General features: G+C 35.7%; 2 protein-coding genes across 2 annotated transcripts in view; one reads left to right on the top strand and one right to left on the bottom strand.

Annotated features, from left to right (window-relative positions):
• The window catches only part of LRP1B (low density lipoprotein receptor-related protein 1B), a 1,583,276-nt gene that overhangs the window by 1,114,275 nt on the left and 453,825 nt on the right, over nt 1-15,176 (bottom strand). The window lies entirely within an intron of this gene.
• Nucleotides 1,187-2,091, top strand: LOC105853644 (28S ribosomal protein S18a, mitochondrial; the record flags this gene model as incomplete). Its single annotated transcript, XM_012725118.1, has 1 exon — nt 1,187-2,091. A coding segment is annotated over one exon (495 nt), but the record flags the coding sequence as incomplete, so codon positions are not given.

Raw genomic sequence — 15,176 nt, 5'->3', positions numbered from 1 at the left:
TATATATATGTGTGTGTGTATATATATATATATATTTACCCTCAAAATGATAAAATGTTTCTCAAATTCATATTACCAAACCTATATCCTGGTTCTTTCAACTCAAATATTTTGGAGCTGTGATCTCTCCTGCCTTCTTCCATCATTCCATCATTCTTTACTCCCTATCAGCAATTTTAGTTTCTTCCCAAGATGACTGCTTACATTATTCATCCTAAGGAAAATGTTACATACGATGTTGTTTATCATGTGGTACTGAGTAGTTAGAGAGTGCGATGATCTTGTGGACCATTTTGCTTTTCATAGCAAAAACACTTTTTTTTGACTACTTTGTGTGAATTTGGTCAGTGTGATAAGTGGTCATGTGTCAACATGTGTCAAAGGAAGAGTAAGCAATGTAGACTTTCCCCCCAGAAAAATATATACTTGTGTTTACTCTTGATGCATCTATTTGTACCAGCATGAAATTCTGCATCTCTACTCTTTGTAACGGTCCTAATTATACCGAAATGTGCACAACCTTGGCTGAATTTAAGGGGGAAAACAAATTTAGGGAGACATATGGCATTTTAGAAAAATTAATGGACTGAAACACAGTCTGCCTGGAGTAGAGAATATTTAAGCTGACAATGTAATGATTTTTAAATAAATATAAATTGTCTCTGAAAGCCAACTAAACACCACGGGTTTATACTGGAATTTAAGATTTGGGGTAAACTTTAAGAGTATTTGGACTCTTGTAGTTGTAGTTTCTTCCCAAGGAAATGGATACCTATTTGTGGGATTACATTAAAATTATCTTAAACACCCTGCTTTGGAGACTTTACTTTGGGGAGAGATAAAGTAGTGAGAATTGTATGGTTTTCAAAGTCCCTATAACTTTTCAGCAGAAGTCCATGTCATGTGACCCCTGTTAGAGGCAATCTAGTCAGACAGCTTGGTAGCTTGAGATTTCGGCCTTCTCTTTACAGACCATGTCTGTAGCAAACAGAATCTGTAACAGACATCAGATTTCTGGGATTATCCCAAGAAGACAGGCTTTCTTCACTCGATTTAGTCACAGGATGTGACTTACTGGTTTAAGAATCATTTGAAGCAACTAATCTTTCAGCAACTGAAAATAAATTCCGGCCAAGTTAAAATCAACATGTTATTTTGGCCAGTCTAACCAAATTCTTCAATCAAATACGGGTTCAGGGAAGTGGTGGAGATCCAAGAAGGGAAGACAACTATAATTGAAGGCCGAATCACAGGGACCCCCCAGGAGAGCCCAAATCCTCCAAACCCCTCTGGCCAGTGCCCTATCTGCCGGTGGAATCTGAAGCACAAGTACAACTATGAGGATGTTCTGCTGCTTAGTCAGTTCATCCGGCCTCACGGAGGTATGCTGCCCCAAAGGGTCACAGGCTTGTGCCCAGAAGAGCACCGCAAGATTGAGGAGTGTGTGAAGATGGCCCACCGAGCAGGTCTGCTCCCAAATCACAGGCCTCGACTTCCTGAAGGATTTGTTCCGAAGAGCAAACCACAACTCAACAGGTACCTGACCCGCTGGTCTCCCCACTCTGTCAAACCCATCTACAATAAAGGGCATCGCTGGAACAAGGTGCGCATGGCTGTGGGGTCACCCCTCCTGAAAGACAACACCTCCTACTCAAGAAGACCTCTGGCGCTGTATCACTGACGGAGGGCTTCCTGCCAGTCTGGCCAGAACTGATCGTGTCCTCCAGCACCCGAGCCCTGGGCCACCATTCAGCCCCATCCATCCCATCAGCAGGTGGCCCTGCTTCTCCAGCCCGAGCAGCAGAAGGGACTACAGCACCTCCGGTGCCTGCCCAGCAGCAGTGCTGGGAGCTGAGGCAGGGAGGGCACTTGTGCTCCTTGGCAGCTACTGTGATCACGTGACTGGCTTGGGCCAGAGGACAATTTTGCCCAAAGGAGTGTCATAAACCAGGCTCATGTGCTGCTCCTTGGGGTGTGTGCGCTGGCTGCTTGGGAAGTGCGGGGAGCTGGGGGTGGTTTCTGACTGATTACTAGCATTGAGTCATTAATTTCTTGTGATGGGCTGCATGAATACAACCAAAGGGAGTTGTTGACCAAAAAAAAAAAAAAAGTTTTATAGATAATGTCCTTCGAGATTGAGGCTCAATGCCCCCCACCATGAGGATTTCAGGACACTCCTCAAAGTGATAGGTTCCCAAATAACCACTGGACGGGATACTAAACTGGCAAATAACAAACACACACTTAAATAAAGATAAATTACTATGTCACTTGTTAAAATCTAGAGATTTAAAAAAAAAGTTTTAGAATTTCAGACTAAGAAATATTTTCCATCATCATTATACATTCTTATTTTTACAGGAATATAAACTTGAGTGTTCCCCAACACTCATGAAATATACTCTATTTTGTCTTGTTTGTACTGATAACTTGTATAACTCTCTAAACACTCTCAATTGATACTCCCCGAATTTCAACTCCTAGTTCCAATTTACATATGATTAGGATAAGAAATAATGGATAGTTTCCAGAGAGTTACATTTTAGTTTTTATGAACATTATGCCAAACTGTTGAAGTAAATAGTAATTTATATTGAAAAATGTATATATATTTGAAAACCAAATATGTTCAATTTATTTAGATATGATTCATTACAAGTAAACTGAATTTTTCTAAAGAAATGCTACTAGAATCAACCTACACAGTCCCTCCTATGAAGGCTGTTTCATCACACACACACACACACACACACGTATACATGCATACATATATACATATATACATGTATATATATATGTGTGTGTGTATATATATATATATATTTACTTGAAGCATTTAAAAGGAGAATCAGTCTCTCAGCAAATGCTCATTGAGGGCCTACTTTATACACAGAATTGCGCTAAATGATATTAAGATAATGATTTGTGTAAAACAATGACTTTGCCATTTCATTTAATTAATGCAATCTGAACAACTTCTATATAACAAGTACTTTTCTGGGCACTGTAACCTAACAATAAGTAGGACAGATTAAAGCCTACCAAGAAATTTACATTCAGAGAAAGATCCACAGGTCAGGGAAATCTCAGATATTGAAGAATGGGTTGATTTGTCCATAAAGTAAAAGAAAAACCATCTGTAAAATTAAAAGCTGTGATGTATTAGTGAATGACCATGCAGCAAGATTAGAGTCAGGCTAGGGAGTTGACAAAGAACTAGTTTTGCCAGGATAGCAGTTGTGTATTGAGAAAAAGCCACGAGGATTATAACTTTTATATAACATTTTGCTTTCCCTCTTTTTCCTCCTTTGTCCTCTTTCGTCCCTGTCTCCTCTTCCTTTTTTATCCTTAATATTGCTGATAAGCCTTCAAAGCAGTTATGGCAGGCAGGCAATAGCAAAGACAGGCTTTGAGTGGGGAAGAAGAGTCCAGGTCGAAGGCTAGGTATGACAAGCACATTGATTTTGTGTCATTGTCAAGTAAAGGTTTCAGCAGGGGGAATGCTATATATTCACCACTTTCTACTTACACATTACTTTGCAGTTAGGTTGGTAGAATAGATTGCATTTCAGTTAGTCTAGTGGCCAAACAGGTGCAGAGTTTAAAAAAAAAAAAATGCCCATGAAAATTCCCAGCACTCTCTTCTGTATCCTAGCTAACTTGGAATCCATGTGTTTCTGCTGATATAGTTGGAAGAACAAGGCAACAGGTCACGTCAGGAAAAATATTTTAAGTAATTGAACATTGGGATTAATGTGTTTCTACAATCTAGTGTCATCTACCCTAGCAAAGAATAACAGTGCTTATTTAGTGAACATGTTTAAACTTTGCATTGCTTTTTACATCTGGGAATGAATATACTTATAAACTTATTACACTAAAACAGTACAAATACAACTTCACTGGTTATCACTGGTTTTAAATTCTTGTGTTATACCATATTTATCTTTGCACTATTATAAATAATACATGGGTACATGATCTGAAAAATTTGGAGAATGTTAGAAAAGGGACTAACTAGCCTCCTTCTCCATTTTTGAACAGCTTGGGTATGTATCTAAGTTGTAATTTCTAATAATCATTGGCCTTTAATAAATGATTTTCCCAGGAAATATCTCACTAAAAAAATTATCAACATTTTAATGTAAAAACTGAAAGAATATCAGGTTATTACAGGAAGTCTGAAAATCAGAGCCCAGGGAATAAATACATACATATTTAACAAACAAAAATAGGAAAAATGTTGTCTTTTATTTATATTTACATAAAACAGGCATTTTAAATAATGAAATAAACAAATAATATGTGCTTTAATCCAAAGATGTGTGTGATTCTGGCAGGCTATCCTGAGAGACCTCTTATTTTATCTCTCACTTGGAAGATTTTATAGTGAGACTAATCATCCAATTCAGGAAAAATCTGTACAACCAGCAAATTCTAAATTAAACAAGACATGTGGAGTTTTGTGCTGAGCAGAAACATCCATCTTGGGATGGTATAAAGAGACTGGACCTGCAGTGAAAATGCCTGAGTTCTTAACTGAACTCTATCAGTAATTAAAGTTCTGACATTGGTTGAATTTATAATCTCAGAACATCTCAAGATATTTCACTTCTAATTACTATATAAAGGAATACAAAATTCTTGCCTTGTTGACTTTATTGTCTTGTATATAGTCATTCCTCCTTCCCAATCCTGTCTTTCAAGTGTAATTCCACTATCTCTTCAAGAAGTCATTCCTGACTTCCCTCCCCATTCTAAGATAAGTGGGTTTCTCTCCATTGTACTCTTAACTATGACATTCAGAGATCTAATGTAAAATTCACTTCACTGTTTCCTTATATATTTGGTCTAATTACATCCTGTGAGTTTTATCTCTTTTCAAGTTACTAGCACATTTCATGTCTCAAATATAATATGTAGCAGACAGAATGTTCGTTAAAAAGACAAATGTATTGATCCTGCCTGGTGGTGCAGCAAGTTAAAGCACAGCACTAAGAAGCTAAAACCACTTCAGCATGAGTTCAATCCCCACCAGCCCCGGAGGTGATCCACATGGTATGGCAGACAACTCCTGACTAGCCTGCTGCTCCCGTTAGCAATGTACTCCATCAATTTGCCTGTTCTACAACCAACCCTGTCTCTGGTGAATACTCTCACTGACCCTGAACTTCTGGCCTGTACCCCAGTTCTGTATGCACAAATAAATCTTTAGAAAACAAACAAAAAAGGATGAATGTACTAATGAGTGAATTAATGTGCTTATGTAGATATTGGTATTAAGCAGGTAGGTCTGACAAAGATTAATTTGAAAGTAGAAATTGACTGAAGAGAAAGTTTTAGACACAGTGATTTTGCCAAAGCCTTCAGGTACTCTCCTGGAATATATTCTTTCTGTTTGGATCAATTCTGTTTTCACCTGAATAAGTGAGTAACTGGATTTCTGTAGGTGTTTCCCCACTTGTCCATTAATGCTAGCAGCATTTAGTCAGTCTTTTCATGGTATATTTTGAGTTTTGATAAAGAAAATCAAACCACCTTAGAATGAACAAAAAAGGAATTATAGCAGCAAAAAAGGCATATATAATTAACTAATAGACAACCTTTGACTCACAAAGTATTAATTAATTCTTCTAAAAGCATTGTGTTCAACTTCATACATTCCTAGGTCAATTAGCGACATAAACTACAGGTCACATGCATCTTTCAAATTGAATTTAGGACTGTAGTTACAATTGAGGACAAGTGGCAGAGTAGTAGTAGAAGGACACACTTTACTGTGTTGAAGAGAGGGCAGTAGAGGATATAGTTTTGCATTTTGTACCCTGTATTATTTAAGGGTAAAATTTAATTGATGAGGTAAACACTGAAAAACAGAGACACTTATATACCTGTTTAAAAAGCCAGGAAATTAGGAAGGAAAATGGCCTGATAAATACAATTTTAAGAGGCATTAAAATGATTTCAGAAAATCTTGAACATTTCTCAAAAATTTAGCTAAGTCAGGTTTAGTTAGGGTACATAAGAAAGAAATATAGACTTACTGAATAAGTTTTATGGTAGAGAAATAATCTGTATTCCATATATATATATATATATGCATACAGAGCTGGGGTACAGGCCATAGGGGCAGGGGCAGTGAGAGGATTTGCCAGAGACAGAGTGAGGAATACAACAGGCATATCAACAAAGTACATTGCTGAGGGGAGCAGCGGGCAAGGCAGGAGACATCTGCTACACTATATGGGTCACCTCCCTGGCCAGGGATCAAATTCATGCTGAAGTGGGCAGCTAGCTTCACAGTGCTGTGCTTTAACTGCTTGTGCCACCAGGGTTGGCCCTGAATTGCATTATTTTGTGGTTTTGAATATATTTTATGCCATGTGGTTTTCAAAGTCTTGTCCCATGCCAGCAGTATTAACATTGACCAGAAATTTTTGAGAAAAGCAAGTCCTTATGCCCCAATCTAACCGATGGAATTAGAAATTGTGGATATAGAGCCTAGCAATCTGTGTTTTACAAGTCATACCTTTGTTTTGGATGCATGTTCAAATCTGATAACCATTTACATATATTGGAACTGAAGTTGGTTTTAAGAAAGACTGCACATGAAGAAAATCCCATATCGCTGAAAGTGTGATTTCAAATAGCCCACCATATAATTTGAGTCAAAGAATAATCTGATATTCATACCCAAAGAAGTAATAAAGCAGAATAATTAGACAACCAATCTAAAGATAAAATGATTGAGCCTAAAGACAAAGTAAATGAATTAAAGAATAAAGAAGTCAATGAACATAACATATTGTCTCAATAAAACTATAATACAGAACATTTTCAGGTCTATTGTTATCTGTATCACTTTCTCATTGCTAGTGATGGCCATACAATGAGTTGCTGAAATAACTTCACCTATGGTCAACTAAAAACATATAAAAGGATCCAGTTATCTATTTTTGGGCACTTGGGTTGCTTCTATAGCTTTCCTATTGTAGACTGTGCCTCAATAAACAGAGGGTTGCCGGGGTCCTTTTGAATTAAAGTTTTTGAGCCCTTTGGGTAGCTACACATGAATGGAATTGCTGGATCAAATGGAAGATTCAATTTTAGTAGTTTGTGGGACCTAAACACAGCTTTACATAGAAGATGTGTATATTTACAGTCTGGCATATTACTCGTAGAAGATGTGTATATTTACAGTCTGGCATATTACTCAGCAATCAAAAAGGATAAATGTACGGCCTTTGCAGCAACATGGGTGAAGCTAAAAGGGATTATGCTCATGAAATAAACCAGAAATAATAAGAAAAATATATAATCATCACACTTATAGGAGGAATATAAAGGAATTAAATAAGGGACCGAGGGGGAGGGAGTATTTATAATAAAGTAAGAATCAATATCATGAGGCAACTATGGACCAGAGACATTCTGTAGTGGAGAAGGAGGAGAGGGATTATGACAGGAGTGGGAGGAGCACAAGGCACTATGGTGATGGTGCACAGTGAATTGGTGGTGGAAATTTCATGGGGAAATCATACATTGTACAAAAATGAATGATAATGTAATGAATATATTAAAAATATAAAATATATAGGAGATTTTTATAGAATTTAGCCTCCTTTTTGGTGAGTTTGTAAGCTTCAAATGTTTGTTCATCTACTGAAAACATGTTAAGGACAAAACCAGGTAATGTTTGTAGAGAAATGTGATAGTTTCACGTGTGTGGATTTGTTTGTAATTATATAAGTATATATGATATAAAATAAACAGATAAAGTTGAGGAGCTCCAGTTGATTCTAACCATGTTAAAAGCTTACATATTGTCCTACAAAGTAAATTTTGAGGGAATTTCAAATAATTTACAAGGCAAAAAATCTCATTTGGGTTTGACTGCTATACATAAAGATAATTGGGAAGGCTAGTAGCAAGGGTTGAACAAGTATAGTGTTTCTTTTTTTCTGATTTAGAGATTAGTAAGATTCTAATGCTAAAGAGCATTTGATGTTAGAACATACATACTCAAAAAGTCTAATGAAGTCATATGAAGTATATTGAAATAAAGAAAAAACACTAGTGAGTTAATTTTATGAGTATATTTCAGGCCCTCCCTGGTGGTGCAGCAGGTTAAAGCACAGCACTAAGAAGCTAAAGCCATTTCTGCATGAGTTCCATCCCTGCCTGCCCCAGCGGTGATCCACATGGTGCGGCAGATCTCACCTGACCCGCCTGCTGTTCCCCTCAGCAGTGTACTTCAAAGATCTGCCTGTTCTGCTCCCCACTTAGTCTCTGGTGAATCCTCTCACCACCCCTGCATGTCTGGTTTACCCCAGTTCTGTTTGCACAAATAAATAAATCTTAAAAAAAAAAAGAGTATTTCAAAATTAAGTTCATAAAACTTGATCCTTAAGACCTTTTAGATTTGTGCTATTTTCCCATGAATCTCTAATTTCTTTAAAGATCTCTCATATAGCCTAAATATATATTTTTCAATATCAGTATCTATTGTGTATCCAAATTCTAGTTACCTAGATGTTTATTTCTGCCATCCTGTCTGAAAATTCTATAAGAGTAAGGAGATTTCAGCAGTGATAGAATTTAGTCTTAAGTATTATTCATTGTTCAAATATTATCTATGCTAGATTTTACTTACAAAATACTCCCTCAAAGTTCCTTTCACAAAATAGAGTATATATGCTTATTTCATTCAAAGTTCTCTATTTTCACTAGTATCTTTACTATAAGGATAGTGTCAAATTTTATATCCTTCCCAAATTATGCATACCTTCCCAAATTTTATATCCACAAAGATCAAAATAAAAAGTCATATATAAAAATAATAAGCACCAACAATTTAATATAGGACATCAAGTTGAATTTTAATTCAGATGAACAATGAATATTTAATATAAAATTATCAAAATATTGCATGAGACATTTACACTAGACAATTTATCGTTTATCTGAAATTCATATTTAACTTCATGTTCTAGACCATTTTCATTTACTTAATATGACAACCTTAATATTCTCCCCATTTATATTTTAAGCTGGACTAAGTTCTATTATGTACTCAACATGTGTAGATCAAAAACACAAAATTTACCCCAATTTTACCAAATATGAGTCCTAAGATACTTTCTATTTCATTCAATTTACATCCTACTTAACATGATTCTAACATCATAAAGCTCTTTAATACTGCCCTTGTAGTGTTCTTTCCCCTGATTCCCTGTTGAGAACAGCCTATATCACTTCTTAAGAGTAGTTTTAAAATAATTTAGCTCCAGAAAAAAAAAAAAAAAACTTAATTTGGAAGCTAGCTGTTAAATAAACAAACACATAAAAACAGGCAATTTAATGAAGGAGATGTAAGCAGAAACAGTGGTTATTTACCCTACACTTTTTTTCATAATATGTCATATTAGAAAAATGTTTTGTGTGACTGGATAAATGGAAATCAAGATAAAATATGAATAAACAGTGGTACATTTGTTTCCTTGATATCTTAATAGCACTGACAGACAAGCACTATTCAGTCTCAGTGGTGCTGACAAGTAGATTTCAGACTAAGAAAAGGCATGCTGTGTGTAAGGAGGTTAAAGATTCCAAAGCTGCTAACTTTTTCTAATCACAAAATGTTAAAATGAAAGAAACCTTGAATACCAAGTCAAACTCCTTTCTTTTAAATTGAGAAATCCAATTTAAAGTCAAACCAAATTTATGTTCGAGGTTATATACTGGCAGATGGAATATAAGCATTTTAATCCCAATCCACCACTTTGCCAGAGCTCTGTAACACCAGACAGCCTAAATCTACCATAATCAAATATGTATTAAGAAAATAGTAACTGTCTTTACCATATGTAAAGGTTCTTTAATAGTTAATAGGCCCACATATGCTAAGTGACATGGACAAAATAGGAGGTGTCTGTTGGGTGTGGTGATTTAATTAGGGTTGTGAGGGTTAGGGTTGCTTCTAATAGTTTACAGTAATATGTTTAAATCATAAACATATAGAATGCTTGAATCTAACTTGTACCATGATTCCTCACTATTTTTTCCTCAGATAAAAATAAGGAATTGATGAATTTGTAAGGTTATTGGAAGTTCACACCAAAGCAGCACTATTAGTTATTGTTCTGAGACTTAAATTTCACCAATTGAATCCACAGCTCGGTGAGGACATTGCTGCTGATATTTCAGAGCTGTGCCATTTTTCTCAATGCTGTAATTTAGAGGATTTATTAGCAGGCATGTTGCAAGATCATTGTGTGTAGAGTTCATGATGAAACCCTCCAATGGGACTAGAGGCTGAACCAAATTGACAATTTATAATGGCCCAAGAAAAAGCCCAGGCCAGAGAGATTGCATCAGTACGTGTCATAGAAATGAAAGCAGTGACTTCTAATACAAATTCTGCTCATAACACAGGCAGAGTGCTCTTGGCATCAAGGCCAGTAGAACACTGTAAATGCATGTCCTGTAATATCCACAGATCCAGTCAGACATATCAATTCATAGTTAAATTCAGGAAGGCCCAGTTACATATTCTAGTTTGCAGGCTTTGCAAAGGAATGGACTTCTGAGATTACACTGTGAATTTGAATGAAGTTCAAGATATGCCAGGTAGTTTGCATGGCATCAGGCAATTTTGATTCTGTGACAGTGAATCAAACTTAGGTAGTTGAAGCTATTACTTGATGATACTAATGCATTAGCTGCAGACTTAGGTCAATCAATAAATAAATGAATACTGCAAGTGCAGTAAATAAGAGACATGAAAATCAGTTAGAAATTTACAGTTGTGGTTTATAATACTATGTAAAGCTACTTGCCACAAAACTTTCTCACAAGAAACTTTGCTACACTTGTTAAGACGCCATGCATTTTTCAAACTTACAATTACAGAGTTGATTTTGAACACTGAATACTTGGATATACTATAAGTATGAGAAAAATGACATCAATATCCTCTCAGGAAGAAATTGAAACAGTATGAATTACAACTGTTCAACTGTAAGAATTTGTGAGCAAAATTATAGGATTATCTTATACAGGACAGGGACCATACAGTAGCTATGAGAAAGACTTAAATCACAGGAGGGAAGATAAAACTAAATGCAATGTTTACGTGAAATTTTCTCCAACTGTGTATTTCTAACAGAACATATAAATCAGACTCTAATAGTTTTCTCAGAGGCTGAAACTTTTGGGATACTACTGTGCTCTATCAGTTCAAAGGAGCAGTGTCCTGACAAGACTTACTGTAGGTGTCTCCTGGTTGAAAGGTAACTGAACCTATATTTGGACTGCTTTAAGCTAAAGGAGCAATTTATTCAAAAGATATGAGGAACAGGTGTGCTTCTGGACCTCGGAGCACATTCAGAGGTTGGACAGGTCTAGTGATCCTAAGAAATGCTCCCTCCACCTGTCCCATGGGCTTGTCTTATTCATCTGCCTGTTCCTTCATCTCACTTGTGTTTTTCTCCAGGCTTATAGGAGAGCATAACCTCCATTTGCATGTAGCTCTCTGGGGAAGATACTAGTCCAGCCCTGTTCCAAAGTGTATCCAAGTTTAAAGTACACCTGGGAGTCGTTAAGTGCCACATTTCTAAGATACACATATATCATCTCTGTATAATTCTCTTTTAAAGACAGAAGTACATTAATTTTCTCTTCCCTTAGAAGAATAAAAATAAGTTCCTCATTCAATCTTCAAGTGATATTTATGTTAGCTTGTCTTGCTGTTACATTAGTTAGGATAGAAATAAGATGGCTATATGTCAGAAATGTGTTTACTGCTGATAATGTTATTGCTTTGAATTTTGTATTTACCAATACAGGGGCTAGATGGAGATAATCTACAAAAATATAAAGCTGTCCTGTAAGAATCCTCTATTCCTGTTTTATTGACAAAATATTAATAGCAAAACTTCAAATTATTTGCATCAATAAGTTGAAAAGGAAGAAGTTTTAATTTATAGAACAGTGAATAAAACTTATTTATAAGTTTAACTCTTATCTAAATTTCATCCCTTTAGTGACTATTTTTGAATATCTTTATAAATTGAGACTTCTTTTAAAAGATTTATTTATGTGTGCATACAGAAATTGGGTACAGCCAGAGGTACAGGGGCAGCGAAAGGATTCACCAGAGACAGCGGGGAACGTAACAGGCCAAATGACAAAGTACACTGCTGAGGGGAGCGGGGGGCAGGTCAGGAGAGGTCTGCCACACCATGCGGATCACCTCCAGGGTAGGCGGGGATCGAACTCATGCTGAAGTGGCTTTAGCTTCTTAGTGTTGTGCTTTAACCTGTTGTGCCACCAGGGAGGGGCCAATTCAGACTTTTTATAACAAATAAATTGAAATCCAATTTTTACAAGATCTGTTTTACTCCCATTAAGAATAACTTTTGTAGAATAATTAGGAAGGATAACTGTTTTTACAGTTAAAGAAATATATGTTTAAATTTAAAAGGGTTCTTTTTTATGTTATCTAAGTTGAAAGCTTCTAATGTGCATAAAACTTTAAAGACAAAGTCTTACATTGTTTGGCCCAATTTTATTCTTAGCATCCATATGATATAGTGCCCTTACCCATAGATATTCTAAGAAAATAAAGACACAAATTTTACTTTCAGTATTTCTGATTGCTATTAAGGGATATAATAGATTACCTAGTTAAATTTTGATTTGTCTATTTTTGATATAAAATATAAAATATTCTGCTTAAATCTAGCAGAATGAATCTATAAAATTATAGCTTTTGGGGGGGGGAGGAATGGAAATTTGTTAAGAAAGTTTATAGAACAAATTTTCTACTTCATTGTAGAGATAATTTTGTTCATGACTCAAAGTCAAAGATCCACATGGTCATTTCCTCTTCAATAATTTGCCTCAGAGGAAATATATTTCTAAACTACTGTTTAGAGGTACACAAGAGTACATTTCTGAAAATAAAATAGGTTGTCTTTAAATATAAACTTACAAAAATGTCTTAAATTTGATGAGACATTTACATGTATCTTACTAGGAGGTAAGCACTATTCTGACTTTTTGCACCTTTAAACCCATTATGGGAATCTGACAAGGTAGTCATAATTTTTATACCTATACCATTGTATGAAGAAAATGAGTCTGGGTCTCCCCAGTGCCTTAAGGGTGAAGTCTCAGCACTAATCAGTGCAGCCTGAGTTCCATCTGGCCAGGGAACTAACCCACACAAGACACAGTGAACTCATATCCTGCCCACTGCTCTCCTCAGCAGTTTATTTCAGCAGATAGATGTGCCTGTCCTTCTTTTTCTGTGTCTGCTGAACTTCTCATTTCCCTGCATCTATGGATTATACCCTAGTTCTAGGCAAAAATATGATATAAATAAAAGAAAAAGAGTTGAAATTTCCTTGCTAAATTGCCCCATTAGTATAAAGTATCAGGAACTGAAGTGAGGCATTATAATTTCAGAAGTCATCCTCTTCAACATGTTACCTCTCTCTTAAAGTCAATATTGGTTGGTTTCTTCCTGCTGGCACAACAGCTTAAAGCACTACATTGTACAGCTCTATGAAGCTACAGCAGCACAAGTTCAATCCCTGGTCAGGGATCTGACCATCATGGCAAGACAGACCTCTATTGACACGCCTGCTGTTAACACTCAGCAGTGTATTTCAGTCAGTATGCCTGTTCTGCTCCCCACTCTGTCTCTGGTGAATCCTCTCACCCACCACACCTCTGACCTGTACCCCAGTTCTGTACGCATAAATAAATAAATCTTTAAAAAAAAGTAAACAGTTTTTGTCTATCTCATACAACTAATACCAGTCAGAAACAATCATCCATCCTACCATAGGTTTTCAATTTGGAAGACCTTTACGTATCACTTGGTTTAATTTGTTGTTTTCTGAAGAGATCCTTATCACTAGAGAAAACTGTTTCTTCTCTCTTTGATCTATTGCCTAGAAGTATTGAAGTTATCACTAAAATTATCTCTGGTGATATTTAAATATGTCTATAACAATACTAAAACTTCAATATCAGATTATAATAGAAATAAACATATAATGTATGATTTCAAAGTAAAGGACACTTGTTTTTCTATAGCTAGTACTGATTTAAATGTTGGTAGCTAGAGGATGGTTTGATCCGCTCAGTAATTATAAAATTCCATTGTGTGCAAACCAGTGCCTTTATTTAATTCTCCATGTTTAAAAACTAATGTTTGTTTTTAGATGGCATTTCAAATTCTTAATTAATAACCAGATTTAAGTTGATCTGATGAGAACTTTTAAAAGCCCATTTATATAAATATGTATAAGTGCATGCATGTACATATATATGTATAAAGTAATATAAAAACATTGCATATTGATAATCATTTTTTGAGAATCATCTTTTGAACATGTGCCCTGGATTTATACTTATATTGGATTTATTATAAATCCAACAAATTGTTAAATAAACCGTTGATATATAATTTATTATTTTATTTTATTTTTTTAAATATTTTCTTCTTTTATGGTTAGTGCTTTATTTTATAACAGTTTATTTTACATCATTTTGTACATTTTTTTTTTCCATCTCAATTGTAACCTCTGCAGATTTCCCAGCACCAAGGCACCCATGTGCCATCACCATAATCCCTTGCACTTCCCTCCCCACCACCCTGTTTTTGATCCCTTTCCCCACTACACCCCCACAAAATGTCTCTAGTATATGGTTGTTCATTATTTTTGTTAGCCTGATCCATTATACTCCTGCTATGAGTGAAACCATCCGGTATTTTTCTTTCTCTTTCTGGCTTACCTCACTAAGCATAATATTTTCCAGCTCCAACCAAGTTGCTGCAAAAAATATGTTTCTCTTTTTTGGTTGCTGAGTAATATTCCATTGTAGATATGTACCCCATCTTTTTTATCCAGTCATCTACTTTTGGGCATTTGGGCTACTTCCATGTTTTTCCAATTGTAAATAAAGCAGCAATAAACATGGGGGTGCAGGTATCTTTTTCAAACAGTGTTTTTATGTCTTTTGGGTAGATACCTAGGAGTGGGATTGCTGGGTCTTAGGGAAGCTCCCTGTTTAGCAGTTTGAGGAACCTCCAAACAGTTTTCCATAGTGGTTGTACTAGTTTGCATTCCCACCAGCAATGCAGGAGAGGTCCTTTTTCTCCA

This window comes from Condylura cristata, unplaced genomic scaffold (assembly GCF_000260355.1).
Source record: "Condylura cristata isolate star-nosed mole 26May11 unplaced genomic scaffold, ConCri1.0 scaffold00002, whole genome shotgun sequence".
Classification (NCBI taxonomy): domain Eukaryota; kingdom Metazoa; phylum Chordata; class Mammalia; order Eulipotyphla; family Talpidae; genus Condylura; species Condylura cristata.
Note: the sequence above shows the minus strand (reverse complement) of the source record. Positions and strands in the feature narration are given on the sequence as shown.